Source organism: Corvus hawaiiensis, chromosome 3, assembly GCF_020740725.1.
Source record: "Corvus hawaiiensis isolate bCorHaw1 chromosome 3, bCorHaw1.pri.cur, whole genome shotgun sequence".
Taxonomy (NCBI): Eukaryota; Metazoa; Chordata; class Aves; order Passeriformes; family Corvidae; genus Corvus; species Corvus hawaiiensis.
In genome coordinates, this window is record NC_063215.1 from 101,898,704 (window position 1) to 101,917,822 (window position 19,119).

A 19,119-nucleotide genomic window follows, 5' to 3' on the forward strand; every position below is an offset into this window, starting at 1 on the left:
AGTAGAATGAAGCCTTTACTGTATTGCTTGCACATTATAAATCTCCTTTGGTGAAAAAAATGAAAGAAATGCAAACTAAGAGGGATGCATTTTATAGACAAAACAACTTTTTCGTATACTGAGTTGTATAATTGAAGCCCATCTTGACTAGAGAAGTTACTTTAGAAGTTTTTAAGGTTGTAAGCTATTTCCCCCTGTGCAATTCAATAGCTCATTACCAGTTAAATATCATTATATTATACTGTATATAGATCCAGTGTTCTGGAAGAATTCCACCAGAAGCAAATGTACTTGTGGGATATCCTCTATAGCTAATGGATATTTATTTTAATGGCATAAACATTGCTTTAAATCTCTTTCTGCATTAATGATAAATTGATCATTAGTGCAAAGTAGGTGAGAATTGAAAATGGCTTCTAAAAATTTATAGCTCATATTGATTTTGCTGGAATGTTTCAGCAATATGGCAGAGCCCAGGCCTTTGACTTGGGTAAATTCCATTTAGGTCAGTGGGATGTTTGCTGAAACAATCTGTCCTTCAACCCTCACTTTGTGGGTTTTGACCACTGTGTGCATTTTGGAGCTCAAAAATGCATGGCAACACAAGCATTGCTCTTGCATGTGCTCTAATTCATAAACCTTTGTGTGATTGGAATTTTGGCATAGATGTTCACTCTTAGCCAAAGGATTGTTGCTCGTTGTCCCACGCAATGCAAGTGCATCAAGGGTAAGAGTTTTATTGAGTGAAATGCCCTGATTTGAGTTACAAGAATTAACTAATATTAGGTTCAGAGGTCTCTCCGAAAAGAAAGTATTTGAAAGAAGATTTGTTCAATCCCAACTGAAAAATAGCAATAAAGAAAAAGCATTTAACTTTTTTAAACTAAGACCATAAGATTTATGAAAGGGAACATAATTTTAAAAATGAAGTAATTTTTAAAAATGTGATTCTTTAATTTTCATAATGTTCCCTTTATTTCTCACTACAAATAATTTGAGAGCATTTCATAGTACCAAATTTAAAAAAAAAAAAAAAGACTGTAAGTCTTTTCTTGGTTCTACTGCTTTTGCTGCTTTATGAAGTGCTTTGATATATCTGGATGAGAAGAACTACACCAGTACTAAGCTTTTTTTAAACAAAGCAGCCACAGATCAGTAGTATATACTGTACCAACTCCTCTAACAAAACAGCACTTCTGCGAGAGGCAGGGATATGGAAAAAATGTGATAATTCATATTATGTGATTGCCTTCCTCCAGTGCATGGCATAATTCTGATTGAAATTACTGGCAGTACTTTGTGTGCATCAAAGAAAAAACAGCTCCAGGAACTGACATCCTGTGAAATGTGGAAGTGCTATTATAGGTTGGTGGTTCAATACGGTGGTTTCTGAAACCTTCCTGATGAAACCCATAAGCTTTTTCTGGGCAGTAATGCTCAACTCTGTAACCAAAGATGGTGAGCAGACCACCCATCTTTTCTATTCAAATTTATGATAGCTTTAGCATGTGCAAAGATTCAAAGAGTAGGTTTCAGACCATAATCCTTTTCAGGGACCTATTCTTCTCATTTTACTTGTTAGAAACAAAATTAGATCCAAGGGTGCTAAAAGAAAGCTGCTGGCTTTCTAAGCCTTTAAAAATATGTATGCATTGCACATTTTTTCTCTGAGTACATCTTTTATTATGCACTGAAATAAATAGGTAAAATTAGGCAAGTTTTGATAGAGCCATAAAATAGCAGCTGAGAAGTCCTGGATTTTCTTTCCTGTTACAGCCTGCTTTTAAAGATAAGCTGGTTGTGACTCTTCATTTTAATTATATAGCAGGCACTTTTCATTTTAGCTGGGAATTTTTTTAAATGTAATTCATTAAAAACTAAAACACAGGTATGAATAAAATTATTTTCTGTTTCCAATCTCTTGATATTTGCAGCTGTTATTTGCATATATGCTAAGGAGAACAAGCTTGGCCAAGAAAGTTTCTTTACGGTGGTAATGTTTTCCCATGCTAATTGTCCCTTTAAGCAAAGTTGATCAAATATTTACAGGATTTCCATCTATCTATGTATAAAAATTGAGGGAGGCCCACACTTCCATAGTTACAAACATTGGCATTCATCAGGAAGCAATCTCAAAGTGCTTTAAACAGAGCATTGGCTTTAAAGTTGCACTGAATATTCGTGTCAGAGCTTTATAGACACAAACTTGTAGGTGGAGAAGACTTAATCCTGCAATGTTCTGTTCAATAGCGCTGGAAGATTAAATCTTTTGGAACCTTTCAGCATTGGTGTGAAGGGTGTAATTCCACCAAGCCTTACTCTTGCAAATACCCTTTGTCTTTGGGACTGGTAACATTGACCCAGCTTGCCAATTAGCCATCAAATGCCAAATGCTTCGTAGTGATTTGTCCAAGGCTGCATTTTGAAAAACTGTGGCAGAGGCAGGTGTGGAAGTTCCATGTTTTCCATACTACCGAAGAGAAGTGTAGGATTATGTTTTAGAGGAGGGGTGTGGTACCTCATCTGATAGTCTAGCCATCAATCATCACAACAGGTAATTCATATTACAGTGGCACTGGATGAGAGACGTGCCAGTAAAATGCAGATAGTTGTCCCTACTTGAATGCTTCCCCAAAAGTCTGTCTATTTTCTATATTAGAATCCCCTGTATTTGTCCTTAAGAAAAGAACAGAATGTGTATACTATCAGATATTCTCTCTCGTTAAGTTAATTATCTTTGGCTTCTGTAGTAGCTTAATTTTTCTTCCCCTATCAATAGGCCTGCTGAAAGAAGTACAACACAAAGGGCTTTATCTGTGTTATTGATTGGCTAGAAAGTGATGTGTTTGCGACTATTGGAGCTTCTCCAGTGCGTATTTATTTACATTGGGGGAAAAAAATCAGTATTACTTGGAAAAAAACTAACTAAAACTTTCATTTAACATTACAAAAGAGAGTATTGCTTAATCCCTGAAGTAGGAAATTGCTTTTCTTCATGATCCATTGCTTTCATACTGTTTCTGGCTGCTGGTGCTCAAGGAAAGAAAAACTGTGTTCTCACTCTGTTTTCACTCTATCTATTTTCTTATGCTCTACAAAAAAAAAAAAAAGAGAAAAATTTGGCTGCTAATTTGTTGTTGAAGTAAATACAGGGAGGGGAGAGCCTGGATATGAAAAGATTTTTTTGTCTCGAATGGGCATTTGCAAATATGGAAGCAGAGTAAAACTTTATGTGGAAATCTGAAAAGAGGAGATTAAGGATTTGAAGTAGTATATCAAAGCTGAAGTATATGAGCTATTGCTATTCTTTGAGACACTGTTATGGTTTTATACCTAAATTCAGCAGCATGTTCCCAGAAGATGAATGTTGCTAAGGAATGTTTTTTTCTTGTGTTCTGATCTTGTACATATACAGAGAGAAAGAAAGTGGCAATTAGAAGCAAAAGGCATAGCCAGTTGAAAATGATGGTGTTCTGTTTCACCTTGCTTAAGACTCATTCTTTTTTGTTAAAAGCACCTATTGTTTTATTGCTTCTAATATGCACTATAAAAATACAGTGTGTTACAGCTCTGTGCTGGAAAACACAAATGGACTGTAACTAAAGAATGATTATTTAACTTTGGAAGTTACAGTACTTAATTAATGATTCCCTGACATTGTCAGGACAGGTCACGGAATGGATTTTAGAGTAATTGTAAGTTACCAGCAGTGGTTTTAAGTTTCCCCCCAGAAACAGCAGTAGAAGTTGTATTTTCTCTTTTCCTAACAGTGGTGTCTCCTGTTTCCTTTTTTAATTTGATTGCTTTCTTGGTTTTTTAATCCATTTAGTCTTGCAAACCATAATGAGATGTTATGCCAGTAAAATAGCAGTCTGAATACCATTGTGATGGCAAGTTTTTGAGACTGGTATGTCACAGAAGAGGTACACGTAGGTTTTATTTTGAGTTTTAGCTTGTGCTAACTATATGAGGAAAGTAGCAAGACCACACCATATGCCCAATAAAAGCTTCATTAGAAAGGCATTAGTAGATTAATCCAACTTACTCTGTGGTTTATTTTATTTAGAATGTAATAAGGTAAGTTCATTAGTTTGCAGACTTAATGTTTTCTACTGTACCTCAAAGCAACTAGTAACAATTCCACTGAGATTCCCCAGATCTCTATAACACCTGTCAAGATAAACACATGGCTCTCTGGGGGAATCACCTTGGCAACATAACTGAGGGAATCTAGAAAAAAAGTAAGTCTTTCACACACGAAAGAGTGTTACACAGTCTAAACTTGATAAATGATTTTTCACATGCCTCCGAGGTCATATATCTCTTTAAGGTAGAAAAAATAGTGAAATCAATCTCTGAAGAACAAATATTTTGGAATGTACAATACTGCATCTGAAATGTATTTTAAAGAACTCTAAGGATGTAGAATAATTATGCAATTTGAATTGAGCCTCAGAAAGGCTGTCTGGAACCAGCAATTTAGTCTCCATCCCCCTAGGGCTAGTATATTAGATTACAAGGATTATTGTTGTGGCAGTATTTGTGCCACTACATTTAAGATTAGGTCAGCATTTTCATTTTAAACCTGTATGTTCAGAGGTTCATAACTCAGCTATAGCAAATTTGCTTGGCATTACAAATGTGTTCTGCTCAATGGTGACACTTTTTCTGGAGGAAAGAAAAAAAAAGAAAGAAAGATGCTTAAAGCTAAATAAGTATTTGGACATTTTCAAGTTACGACTGCCAAAAGTTCATGTCATCTTCTTGCAACTCTGCTTTTTAGATTCAGTTCTTTCTACAGCTGACTTGTAGCACTACTGCTGTCTGGAGTCTAAAGAAATGTATTGCACTGGACAAAGAGTAGATGGCTGTACCTTATCCCTGTCTTTGCCGAGATTGTAGTAGGACTAACACGATCAAGGAAGGCAGGAGGTGGAACTTCATTGTACATCCTCTTCTCAGCCAAGGCCGGAAAAGTGAGGGGTGTTGTGTGATGTTCATGACTCATAATGGGTGATATCTTAGAAGTTCTGTCAGGAAAACCTGTTTAAAAATGCACTCCTGACTTTAGGTGCCCCACAAACATCATGTAGCGCTCTCTTGGCTACCAGTGAGCTTCCCAAAAAAACAAACAGACAAACCAATCAACTTTACATTGCAAGGTCTTTAAACTCAATTTCCCCATTTTGTGGCTGTTGCACTATGAGTCTATTGTGAGCTTTCCTTGACATGGCATTTAATATCTCAGTTATTGTGCGTGGTAAACAATATCAAGGACTGCAAACAACTCTGTAATACACACACTTCTCCTATTTCTGGAGGCCTTTATCAACAAATAGGCTTTGCATATGCTTCGTGTGCTTGTACTGGATACAAAAAAGCACAATACTGGGTTCTTTTATTGGCATTTCTCATCAAACTTCTTGGTGACTAACTTACAACCTATTTTTGTGGTGGCTTGTTTTTTGTCCCTAGCTGGGGTATTTGCTAAGGAGTTCAAATCAGTAGCATTCAAGCTGTACCAGGGATCTCTCTTTTCTGCGGCAATGCAGTGCCAGTTCCTGCAGCAGCACTGGGAGAAATCAGAGAGACTTTTGCAGGTTCTGCTGCAGCAGCCTAGTTGCCCATAGAATTAACCACTCATGTGGTAGGCCAGAGAGAACATGGCTACAGAGTGTTTGCTACAGGACTACAAATCTCTCAAATGCCTCTATGTACACGCAGGTGGACTTGGCCTTAATTCCTGTGGCTTTAGGTTGGAGTCCAAATGGGAATGTATACAAAGTGTTAGAACTCTTTGTGAGAAGTTAAACCAAAAAAAAAGAAAAGAAAATACGACATTAAGTGGCATCGCAGCACCAGGAGCCAGCAAAAGGCAGCCCCAGTGGATTCTGAGCCATCCTCCTCAAGCCAGGTCAAATCAGGGCTAACTCAAGTAAGGATGAACAGACCTGGCAAAGTGCCCAGATGACTTATGGACCGACCAAGAGGGACCTTCTCTCCAAAGTCAACATTCCCCATTGGAAAATGTTCTCCACAAGCCCTTTCGGTTCTAAATTGAAAAGATCTGGCTTATGTGCATGGCTTCAATGAAATGAAACAAAATGGAAATCAGCTTGCTTTTGACAGCAAGGAATAGAGGGAAAGAAATTACTTTATACACACAGAGTCAAGAAACATTTATTATGAAGATTTAAGCCTATCTGGATGGACAGAAAGACTTATTAACTGTACCAGGATTTGTTTTGAACTATGCATAGTGAGAGAATAGCTGCACTACAGAGAAAGCAGCCTAGTATTTCCTTTGTCAGCTCCCCTTTATTACACAAGTACCAAAATTTCGAATTTCTGTGCATTTTATGGCTGCACAAATACTCCATCCATCCCCCTAGAATCATATTTTTTACCTTCCAAGTCTTCAAGTACTTCATATGATAACGTTTATTGGCTTAAATGGTTTCTGCCCTAGGTTATGTAGGGTTAGGACACAAACTGGACATGGATGACAGGCCTTGGTTCAGTATCTTGCAACTAACTGGCATTTGAAAGGAGCATTCTCTGCTGTTTAAAAAAAGAAAGTTACACCCTCCAATGTTATCAGACATCAGTAAAAGTACTGGGAGCTACAATGTATAGGTCATTAAATTAAGCAGCGCTTATAGTGGGAAGAGGAAACATTAGCTTGACTCTTTTATTCTCTAAGCCTCTGTCTGGGCTGTATAAACATAAATTCTGGTCTGTTTAATTGTAATCACAAATGTCCATGTGTTTTCAAATTAAGGGAGAGTCCAAGCCGAGCAGTGGGGAAAACATGTAACATAAAACACAGGTAGTGTGTTAAAGCTGTGCATAATTAAGTATGTAGTATTCCTGTAATACAGTTACAGATTTGTGGAGGTGTTTTGGATTGGGTTTTTGTTGGTTTTTTTTTTGTTTTGTTGTTTTGTTTTGGGTTTTTTTTGCTGAACAGCACTTGAGCTTCAGGAGTTTAAGAGTGGATGTTGCTACACTAAGTGCAGGATTAACTAGCGGTGGCCAGAGGAGACTGGTTGCATAAGGTGGCACTTAACCAAAAGGAGGCCTGAACTTAACTGACAGCTTCTGCTGGCCTAAGGCATGGTCTGCACTTCGGTTTTGCTGGTGTTGCTGAAGTTGTCCATCTTAGCTGATCTGTCTGTACCATTGCAGAGAGATGTGGTCATACCAGCAAGAAGTATCTGATTTTGTTTGAGGAAGTGATGTAAACTATATTCATGGGCGTACTTTTTTTGTTTGTATGAATTTTCTTTGGGAGCATTTGGTGTTATAGCATAATGGCACTGGAAGAAATCAGGGAAAGATGTGTTCTCACAGTTAAGGATATTCTTGCTCAAAAATTTAGGAGCCTACTGGTATTAACAGAGTTCATTTGGTGGAAATACTTTGATTAAAAGTCACATTTGCTACCAATGTGAACTGCACAGGGTAAGTGTTAAATGGGACTAACTTCACTGAGATAAGTTGTTGAGATACGAAAAACTACCTTGAACCCTACAGTTCATTTTCACACTTTATTTGCTATGCCTGCAGTGGAACATTTATTTGTTTACACAAACTCTTGTTTGTTGCCTTCTTTTGTACCATTTCTTCCTTCTTTGAGTGAACCTCCATAGACATACCAGCATGTTGATTGTGTTGAGAGTACAATTCTGTGTCCTTGGGGATTAAAACCAGGTTATTTCAACTTCAGTTAGTCCTCAGATAACAAAAATTCATACTCTTATGTCAGCAAGGGGTAAAAAAAGGCAATCATTTTAAATAAGAAATGCTGCTTACCTTTGGTTTTCATAGTGTTTACTTGCAGAAGTTTTTAACTGGTCATTAAAAAGCGTAACTCCAAGTGCCAAAACACCCAATTAAACTTTCTAAATAGGATCACAGAATCATGGAACCATTTAGGTTGGAAGAGACCCTTAAGATCACCACTAACCTAGAACTGTCAAGTCTGCCACTGAATCATGTCCCTAAGTGCCACATAGAATCCTGGAATGGTTTGGGTTGAAAGGGACCTCAAAGATGATCTCATTCCAAGCCCAGGCAGGGGCACTTCCCACTAGACCAGGTTGCTCAGAGCTCCATCCAACCTGGCCTTGAACACTTCCAGGGATGGGGCATCCACAGCTTCTCTGGGCACCCTGTGCCAGTGCCTCAGCACCCTCACAGTAAAGAATGTCTTTCCAATATCTAATCCAAATCTCTACAAGTCTTTTAAATACTTCCAGGAATGATTAATTCACCACTGCCCTGGGCAGCCTGTTCAAATGCTTGACAACACTTGCAGAAATTTTTCCAAATACCCAATCTAAACTTTCCCTGGAGTGACTTGAGGCCATTTCTTCTTGTTCTATCACTTGTTACTTGAGAAAAGAAACCGACACTCACCTGCAAGCTCCTTTAAATCAAAACATGCAAAACTTATAAGTATCTGACTAGCAGATACTTCAAATTGGAAGGAAGTGTTATTAGCTTGCTGAAAAAACAAGAAAAAAAATTAATCAGGAGACGATTTTACTTCCTGGAATGTCCTTATTTTGCCTTCCTGTCTCTCTCCATCTTGCTTTCATACACTTTCTTCTTCACCTTCCTGGTATTCTTTTAATTTTCAATCTTTTAATATTTTCTGCAAATCAGTTCTCTCCCATTTCTCACCCTTGCACTGCATTAGATCACCTTTCTCCCCCATGAAACTTAGATAGTCCTCTCTTGTTTGTGGTTCAGAGTGCAGAGCCAGAAAAATGTCAAATGTTGTTAAAATTAGAGCTGCTACACGCAAAGTGCTGATCACGTTGCCAGATCCAGAAAGGGATGCCTACTTAGAGGGCAGTCATCCCATTCACACTTTAATAGGGCACTTAAGTAAGAGCTAGATGCCTAAATAGTTTTCTGAAGATTTGGCCTTTGTGTACTCAACTCTTGGTTTGGATGCGCAGCAGCAAAACAATCCATTAATTTAACAGTCCCTAAGTAGCGTTTAATATCATAATGTAGCACCTAAAAATGACCCATTATAGTCTATCTGATGAGAAAAAACAACTTCTCTAAGTAGTCTCCAGGCACAGATTGAAACTAGAAACTTTAGTGGCAGTTGTATATGTGCTCTGCATAAATAGTACATATTTAATAAAGTAGAGTGCTTAAAAACCCCTTTTATCTTCAGTAAAATATTAAATGAAGTACCTTGGAAGTACCTAAACATTTTATTCATTCGTCCTTGTTTTTTAAGCACTTTAGGCCTCCCTGGCACAGTAGATGGCAGATGGAGCAAGAATTTAGATTAAGGTACTCAAACTACAAAGATATCCAACAATACGGAGTACTTACAGAAAGTCCTTCTGAATCCACACCGAAGTGTATCTTCAACCAAAGTGGAACAAACTGTGCTTGGGATGGAAGGGCAGGTTACACCTAATGGGGAATCCCTCAATGGGGATGGAGCCATGCTTTCCTGGATGCCAGCAGGGAAACTCCCACTGTAAGGTAGCACAATACAGCTCCCAATGGCAGCCTTGAAACAGCACAGCCGAGCAAAGTCAGTCTAGACAGGATTTGCCAACTGAAATTTTATCTGAACAACTGCGTTGCCAACTGTATCATTACACGATTGGCAATACCAGCTTCCTATTTCAGAGGAGTGATAACAATTTTAAGTTCCTCGTCTGTAGGATGTCTAGAATCATTAAGAACAGTCAAGTTAACTACTGCCTGTTTCTAAAACAGCAGCAACATGTGAACAGTTTAATGAAAAACTGGTTCCAGTGACTGAAATATTTTGTTTCCCAAGTCAGATTGATAGAAAACCTAGTGGTATTTATGGATGAAATTTCTAACACATATTACTTGCATGAACAGGAAACATATATCAGGAGGTTTAATTTTATGAGAGCTGTCGAATCCAGGCTGACATTTCTTTAAGGTTTCATTCATTTTTTTCCTTCTTTCCCTAACTCTGAAACTTAGAGAATTTCCTGTCTTTTATTTTTTCTAGGAGGTGACAGTGCATGACAGTTGAAAGCTGATAGTTTGGAAAATTGGTGTTCCTTCTTTCACAAGCAGGCTTTTGGAGACAGGTTGGAAAAGTCACTGGCTTCCACCTAAGCTGCCTTTCTCTCTGGAGAGCCGGGGGTGTTAGAGGGTGACTCCTGCCCCGCAGGGGCGCTGCCCCGGGCCAGGGCGGATGCGGGTTTCCTTCGGGGTGCGTGTCTGCCCTTCCACGGAGCGCAGAAAGAGCTCGGGCTCTGGGACTGCTGCTCGCCTCCCTGCATTAAAGCTTTGTTGTAATTTACCTCGGTGTCTTGGCAAAACTTCGGGTGCGGGATGCGACGCGTCCAGGTGGGCAGGGGTGTGACCAGCACCGCCCACGGGTCAGGGCAGGAGTTGCCGCTTGCTCGCAGCTGCTCCGGGAGTTCGGGGTCCTTTCGTCGCTGTGTGAGGCCCCGGCACGACCCCGCGGTGAAGGGCGTTTCTGTCGCCGGGGGGAGCGATCCGCCCTGGGCTGAGCGGAGCCGGGGCGAAACGCCTTTCTCGTTCCTCAACCTACGCAGCTGAGCAAAGGTTGCGACTTCCCTTCGCACCCGCGGGAATTAGCGCCTCGGCAAATTGCAGCGGTTTTCGTTTAAATTAACGCGAAATGTATAAAAAAACCCCATTCTCACGCCCACCGCTCGCCCTCTCGCTTTCACGCATCCGCACCCCGCACCCATGATCTCATGCTGCTGAAGGCATGGCACAAGATCTACGGCAGGCTGGGAGCGGGGGAGGGAGGGAGGCAGGGAGAGGAGGGCCGGGAGTGTGCGGCTCGCACACCCTGCTGTGCCCAGGTGCGGTACTGCAGGGGCTGCGCCTCCGCGCCCGGCTCCGGGGGGCGCAGGACCCGCCGCGGGGTGATAGGCTGGCCCTTAGAATACCGACCCTTGGCTTTTAAATGTGACAGCGGCTCCCACGGCACCCTCGGCTCTGTGTGTGTGTGCGGGGGTGGTGGTGGTGTAGGGTAGCCTTCCCCCCTGTTTTGGGGGTAGGCGTAGGGCGAGCGGCCCCGCACCCCGGTGGCCGTGCGGGAGCTGCCGGCGCCGCCCTGCAGCTGCGGGGGAACGGGGGGGCTCGGCTCAGAAAGGCTTTATTTCAGCCCAGTTTGCGGCCGCGGCTGCGGTGGGCGGCCGAGGTGCGGTAGTTGAGTAGTGCCGGAGAAAATCCCGGTAACTCTTTGTTCGGCGCCGTGTGTATAATTATCGGATAATCACAGCCGGTGCCCGAATAGACGGAGGGAAACATCTGACGGGAGAAGTTTAGGCCAATTAAAAGACCCCGAAATCGTTCTTTTTAAGATGAAAGTGGGTTTTCAAGACACTGGTACCTCAGAACTATCGGAGGAGGGGAAGTGCTCCCGCCGTGCTGCTGACTCCGCGGCGCGGGTGGGGAGGAGAGGCGTGTGAGTGTGTGTGTGAGTGTGTGTGTGTGTGTCCCCTCCACACCGCCCGAGCCGCGTTCTGGCAGTGCGCGGCTCCCGAAAGGCTGAGGAGAGGCAGCGCGACTGTGTGGGAGCTGAACTCAGCCTCCCTCTTTAACATAGGCTCGTCCTCTGCATTGCATCCAAGCCTCAGCGATTTGCTGTTCGGAGACTGCAGATTTGCATAGCCCTGCTCCTCGCAAGCGTGCTTATTTTTATTTTTATTTTTTTTTTCCCAGCTTCTTTCATAAGGGTGCACTATTCTCCCTGAAAACATCCTCGGGTATTACTGTCAATAGCCAGACCATTGAGGTTGCCGGAGCAGCCTGATTATTGTCTGGCGCGTGTGCGAGTGTGTGAGTGTGTGTTCGCGAGTGTGAGTGTGTGCGCGCCGGGAGAGAGCTCGCTCGGTGAGGGCTCACCAGTTTGGAGATGAATGGAGGGAAGAGCAGCAGTTTGATTTTTCTCTGCTTTCCCAGCGCTGGCTGATGGAGTGGCATCCCCTTTTTTCTTCCTTAGCAGAAATGTGGCATGATTGGCTACACTCTGGATTACTGAGGATGTGGGAATGCTTGGCATTCTCGTAGCCCTTGCAACTGTGGAGTATTGTTAATGAGCACCAGCCCCGGGAAAGCTGAAACTAACGATTGTTTGGGCGCGGGGCTTTTCCCCACTTCCACCTCTTTGCGAAGGCTCTGAACTGCCTGGATTCTCTGACTATGTCTCGGATTGTTTTGGGTAGAAGAAGACCTGGAAAAAAGGATCCTCATAGGCTTTCCCAAAGGGAAGAGATGGCTCGCCTGGTGCCGTGAGCTGCAGCCAGCGCCGTGTGCGAGTGTGCGAGCGCCTCTGCCCAAAGTTTGCCTCCGTTGCTGTGGCTGCTGCTCCTCCCGAGGACGCCGCGGGCCGGCTCGTCGCGCACCGGAGGATGGGGGGGCTCCTTAGGGGCAGCCCGGAGCCGGGACCCGCCAGCAGCGGCAGCAGCAGCACCGGCGGCGGCTTGGCCCTGCTCTGGATAGTCCCGCTCACTCTCAGCGGCCTCCTTGGGGTGGCGTGGGGCGCCTCCAGTTTGGGCGCTCACCACATTCACCATTTCCACGGCAGCAGCAAACATCATTCAGTGCCTATCGCTATCTACAGGTCACCGGCTTCCTTGCGAGGCGGACACGGTGGGTTCGGGTGCCGCTCGGTCCCTGCGCGGTCGGGGGCGCGCCGCCCCGCAGAGGTCAGCAGCGGGCTGCGGGACCCCGCGGGCCGGGGCTGCGGCGGCGCTCGGGGGGAGGACGAGGAGACGGCGGAGAAGGGCTGGGCTGCGGGGCCGGGCCCGCCGGGAGCCCCGCCGGGTGGGGTGCGGACCCGTCCCGCCGCTCCCGGCAGGGCGGGGGGGCTCGGCCGGCCCCCGGCTGGGCGGGGGATGCTGCCGGGGCCGCCGGGCATCCCCTGGGGCTGGCGGCGTGCCCGTGCCGTGCGCCCCGCGGGGTCGCTGCGGGGTCTGCAGTCGCGGGGCAGGCTCTGGAGCGGAGGCTCTCCCGCACCCCGCCGCTCCCTGCCCCGCCGCAGAGGCAGCCGCCTGGAAAGCCCAGCCCGGAGGCGCCCGGAGCTGCGGCCCCCGGCTGGGAGCGCCCCGCCTCGTTTCCCCCCACCCCGGTCCCCTCCCTCGGTCCCCTCCCTGCCCCAGTGCGGGGACACACGCTCCGGGCAAGCCGCCCCCGCGGCGGAAGCAGGGCAGGGCAGGGCGCCCGGGGAGCCCGGCGCGGAGCGAGGGGCGGGGAGGGAGCCGGTGCGCTGCTTAAACCGCTGGTGATTATTGTGCTGCTTCCAGTTCATTACCTTGGTCGAAAGTCGATGAACTAAAGCAAAGGTCAGCTCATTATGCTGGGGATCGGGGGAGCGGTAAGCGCTGAGACACTGAGGCAGGGAAGCGATGCCCACTGTAGCGGGCAGCAAAGGGACGGAGATGAAATTCTTTCCAGGTGGAAATACATTTTGCTTAAGAACGACAGTGCTCCGGTAGTTAGTTTCTGAAGTGACAGGAAGCTGCTTCAGTGCCCTTTGGAAAGCCCCGTTCTCTTTCCTTTTGCACGCAGACTTGTGAGAACCTGCACATCAATACATGCAGAATAGATGTGCATACATATGTTCGGTAGTACCAAAAGCTGTCAAAAAAAGCGACGCACCAGACTGTGCTTTAAGGATTTAAAGCCTCCCTTTGTCTCCGAGGGAGGAAGAGAAGATAAAGAAATCCCCTTGTTGGTTTCTGATTAGATTATACAGCTTCATTCCTCTTCATTTTCTCATCTCGCCTTGCTTCATTTGCACGACCATACGATGTCATTTACAGGCTTTGCAAAGTAAAAACCAGATCTGCTACTTAACCTTTGCTTCTCTGTTCAAGATGACCTAGTTGCAGGCACGAGGTACTTAGGAATTATTGGATTTTTTCCAGTGATTAACAATGCTGGTATTGGTGGAAACGGTAGCATTGTTTACCTGAAAATTCCCACTGTGTGCTAAATATCCTTTGATACATAACTGCTAGAAAAGATGAAGTGTACAGAAATACCTCTTCTTAAGCGTTTTGTTATTTTTTAAAAAGTTGTATGACTGGTCTAATTAAAAACAAAACAATTGAGACATTCAGCCCACCACTCTTGTCTGTAGCGCACTTGAGGTGGTGCAACATTGAGAATGCTGCATGTTCTGTAATGTATGGGGAGGATTAAAGATGTAAGTGTGTGCAGATACATGTATATGCTTATTATTGTCTCAATTTCTGTCCATATGGGGATATCATGTAGGTGCTTGCTATCCATTTGAGGGAAGGCTAAAAGGACGAGGGGAAAAGAAACATCACTGTAGAGGTACCAGCTACAATTCCTTAGAAAGCATTTTAAAATCACACCTTTTGCTAATTTTTGAAAGCATTACCTTGAACCCAGTCAAAGGGTGATGTGTAAAAAAGCAGCTTTCTCAGAAGAAATAGGTCTTTTTAAAGAAAATGAAATATGAAGAGGTGGAGCTGTCACTTAAGGACTTCATAGGGAAGCCCAGGAGCCTCTCCAGAAGTTAAGTAGCTGATTTTATGAAAAGAGGGATGTTCTCTGTCATAAGGCAGCATTTCAGAATGTTTACTGGATAACTCTAAGTGTCTTTGCTTTCCTGTGTTTGTGAGACATTCTGCTATCTGACAGCATTTTAAAATGTTTAATTCCTTTCATTATTAATTCTTCAGAGAGGTGTTCCCATTTGCTTCTGTAAGCCTGACAGAAGCATTTCTGTCTCAGGCTGAGCAGTGTTGGACACAGTTCCTGTGGAGCCCAACACCGTATCTCTAAGCATCAGACAGAGGGAACTGGATGAAGGAGAAGGGTGTGTGTGTGTGTGTGTGTGTGTGTGCTTGTTCCTTGCCTGCTCTTCTCCAGTATCCCTAGCCCCTGCTGACTTAGCCAGGTGAGAATTTGCTTCTCAGGCTTGTATCCTTCAGCATCAGCTCCATTCAGTTTTGCAGTTATTTTGTTCTAGTCTAATACGGTTGTACATAAAAAACTTCAGTTTTATGGTGACCTCATAGCAGCTTTTTTTGTTACTTTGTCAGCTTCTTGTAGCATCATACCTGCTAAAAGTGGAAAAGAGCTTTTAGGGCAGGTCAATTCGTCGATCCCAAATGGAAGCATTGCTCTCTAATATTGTGAATTAGAAGTGTGAAAGGAAGGAGAAATGATCACTTTGTTCAGGCACTCAATAAACATCACCACAGTCCTCAGACATCCACACCCTTCCCCTTTTCCCCTGCACTGGCTAGCCCTGACACCCCCATCCTCTCGGGTTTAATTTTTTTAATCTTTCAGTTTTCCTTGAGCCAACCCAATTTTAGCTAGTAGTATAAGCAAAGCCCAAAGCCCAGCATGGTTGGATTTCTTCCATTTCTTTTAAAAAAACCAAACCACAATCTTGCTGCTAACATTCTCATCAGGTAATTTTGCTGGGATTTTGCTTAGTAGTATGATCTCATGTGGTTTTAGCGGACAGTATCGTGCCTCACAGAGACATAAACAGAATCCCAACCAAGCAATTAGCTCACCATATTAGACAAAAAGTAGTTCAGCACACAGTCTTTTAATACACCAAAAGTCAAAATTCAACATCTTTTGAGCTTGATCAAATGATTTTTCAATTTTGCTCTCTGACTCTCATTAAACTCACGTGAAACATTGGTGAAAGATTTGAAAGTTTAACCACAGGAAGGAATAAGAAAATAATTCTGTGGATCACAACATCAGTGAGGTAAAGAGAAGTACAGAGAAGTAAGAGAGAGACTAATGTTAACAAATTTGAATCATACACTGCTTAGCCCTCACCAGTGGTCTCTTGTAGCATGTGGTTTATTTGATGATTTATGTCCATACCTACTCGATCCATTTAAGAAGGTGGCTATAGCTTTTGTTATAGCTGTATCTATCATGAAGTCTGGTTTTTTTGGGGTTTTTTTGAGTAGATAGAATAGTTCATACTCTAGATTACAAAAGCAGGGATGATCCGTGGCAAAACCCATAAAAAATGAAAGAGATTGCAACTTCCTCAGTAACTTTAAATGAAGCAGGCTGTTTCTTTAAGAATCCAGGGACATGATGGATCACATGTGAAGGGAAAATTGCGTGTTGAATATGTTAAAAGTGTAGCCATATGGATGGCTGTCATCATCCACATTCACTCCTGCCTTCCTGCAAACACTTCCTTACTGTCTACTCTCTTAAGGCCTCACAATTCCCTACAATTCAGTTACCAGATGACAAGTACAGTGCATCCACTTCTGATTGTTTCTTCTTTCTGTGCTCTCAAGATCTTGCTGAGGCTAGATACAAACTGATTCTGCTTTTTTTAAAAATTTGTGGGAATAGGAGCCAGGAGGTGAATAATGAAATCTGCATGTTGATATGTGCGTGTGCTTGGAAAGAAAAGGCAAAAATGAGGAGAGAATAGGACCACATGCTCATGGGCAGAACAGAAAGAGCCAAGTTCTGTGTGTAGTAGGGCTTGTGCACTTAAAGGCCTGACTTAACTCAGTGCCAGAAGAGATTTGACTTGATGAGGCTTAGGACTAACATGTGGGGCCGTGGTTTAGGAGGAGCAGAGGCAGCCTGAAGTAGAGAGAATGGGGTTCTGGGAGCAGATCTTAAGAAAGTGGTAGTTTAGGTTCTAGGGACCTTTGTAGTGGAACAGTAGAGGGATTTAAGAGGTTGAGCTTCAGCAGCAAAGTTCCTGAGCAGGGATAAGGGTTTGTGGAAAATGAGAGTTCTGAGGAATAGAAGTTGGCATGTTTTGGAGCTGACAACTGAGGATGGTGTGTTACCACAGCACATCCACTCCTCCAGTGTTTTCCATCCAGAGCATGATGTGGCAGCAGGGACATGCATATTGATCTCCCACTCCTGAGCTAGGCCAGCTTCTTCCAGGCTCTGCTTCACCATTGTTGACAGGGCTCACGTGCACTGGATTCACCCACATGATGTCCATGTGGAAAGAATTCTGCAGCAGAGTCACCAGCCCACTGTTACTGGAGTACAGTGGTCAGGCAGCCCTTGTTCAGGGAAGATGCCTGTTGAGCTCCACAGGAGTTTTCACCAAATAAAAACTGCAGGACCAGAATTGCAACACTGCAGTGAAATAATTTATACCACCACTGTGAAGTATATGACCCAAACAATTTTGAAAGATGTCCCTATGATGTATAAAAACCATTTTAATTCTGTAGGAAAACCCCAACTAATTGGTGTAGGTAAAAATAATTTTATGGCCTTTTACTATTTTTTTTTTTATTTTACTGGAATTGCTCTTTAGGTATATAAAGATAATAAACCAAATAGTTTTAGGGATGAGGGTGAATGAAATGACATTTTTTGGCTACAATGTGCTTATGTTGCAGAAAAGAGTTATATTTTAATTAAAACATCAAAAGTAAATGTTTCCAGATGTTCAAGCATTGTTACTCAGTGTGATGTTAGAGGTAGAGGTGAAAAAGTCTCATTTTCATCTTATAATTGCCTTTTAAAATGTTTTTTCAAACCTGTTTGTATATCACAATCTTTTTAAATGCCTCCTTTTCATTCAGAGATTTTCAAATATATACTACTTCTCCTGCTCTGAGTACTTCTTACTCACAACTGAGACATTTTCATGTTTTAAGACTGTAAAGCATAGCAGTTTCTCAATGTCTTTAAATTATATAAATTTTATATCCCCTTTCAAAATTTCCAATATGCTCCATCAGTTATTATCCCCATCAGCTGCCAAAGTATTAACATCAGTTGGAATGGAATGAATAACAAAGCAATTTCAGTCAGCATAGTGGTTAATTGGCTGTGCAGTTGGATATGCATATTAGGAACTTGGGTTTCTATATTATTATTTCTGTCAATATGGCTTGTCAAGGAGGCCCACAGTCTTCAGTCTTCAGGACTGGGACAGTCTGCAGCACTGTAATCAAAAGTGGAATGTTGCCCATGGATTTCTGATAAGCATCTTTATACAAGTCCCCCTGCCTTGGTACATGCATAGCTATTGATTGACTGGGGTGCCTTTACAAGAGCTAAATAAATAACAGCACTGTTGTCACTTATCAGCAGCACCACTTTTGCCTCAGCCTATGGTAACCATGTTTTTTAGATTTAAAGCATGTTCTATTGTCTTTTAATCAAATACTGTTTGAAATAAGTTATCAGAAGAAATTAATTTAGCATTCAATGCAGTGTACTTCCTGCTGTTTCTAATTTTCAAAGATGGATTTTTTTCTGATAGTGAAAAGTTGACTTGGCTTTAAGGGAAATTTCCTTCTGTCTCTTCATTTTACTCCAAGGGAGAACTCTGTAGACAAAACTACTACACCCAGTGTGATTTAAGCTCAACCAATTCTGCACTCCTAATATTTTCTCCCCTTTCTCACCCAGATGGTCATTACCGTGGTTAACCATAGGAAAATAGGCTTGATTATTGTGGTTTGAATGGATCACATAGTGTCGTTCACTGACGTTTATCTTTTGTCTTTCCTTGGTCAAAGTTTGCAGTAGTTCTCAACCTTTCTGAGTAATCAAGATGACATTGCTGACCTCTCTCTTGTCTTTCCCCAGACTCAGTTAATTTATCTCTCTGTGATTAAGTTTGATGTCCTCATGTCTATCGCAGTGTCTGTAATGCATTTTTCTAAGCTAACAACTCCCTTTCTGGTTTGTAAATACAGTGTAGGCAGAGCTGATAGATCTCGCTGTGATAATAAGCTGACTTGTGAATGTAGCTGTGATTATAAGGAGAATAGAAGAGTCTAATTTGATGAAAAAAGGTTTATTATAAATAAAAATACTGTTCTATAGAATTAAAAGCAAGAAACATAGGCCATGTACTTACCATCATTTAGGCACTATTTTCCTTCTGAATAGCTACATGGATGTCTGGAAGGGCTTTCCTTGCCTCTTTCTCATGACTTTACATACATTTGTGCACAAGCACGTGCATGCTCTTACATATCACAGTTATTCCACGATAATGAGAAAATGGTCCACAGTGGTAAGTTGGAAAAGAGAGAGCTTCTCTAAGAGTTGAAAATGTTAAAAAAACTACTCAGTGACAATATTCATTAACCACAG

The 19,119-nt window shown here is 42.8% G+C and overlaps 1 protein-coding gene across 35 annotated transcripts in view; it reads left to right on the forward strand.

Moving 5' to 3' along the window:
* NRXN1 (neurexin 1) overlaps positions 1-19,119 on the forward strand; it is a 676,704-nt gene that overhangs the window by 392,043 nt on the left and 265,542 nt on the right. For 2 of the 35 annotated variants that reach the window (XM_048299411.1, XM_048299415.1), the window contains exon 1: positions 11,514-12,651. The exons of 31 other annotated variants lie outside the window; for them this stretch is intronic. In XM_048299411.1, the coding sequence (XP_048155368.1) occupies positions 12,411-12,651 (241 nt within the window). In that variant the 5' untranslated portion in view covers positions 11,514-12,410. Of the gene's footprint in view, positions 1-11,511; positions 12,652-19,119 lie in introns of those variants that run through there. 2 more of the 35 variants (XM_048299413.1, XM_048299414.1) reach the window with 2 other exon arrangements.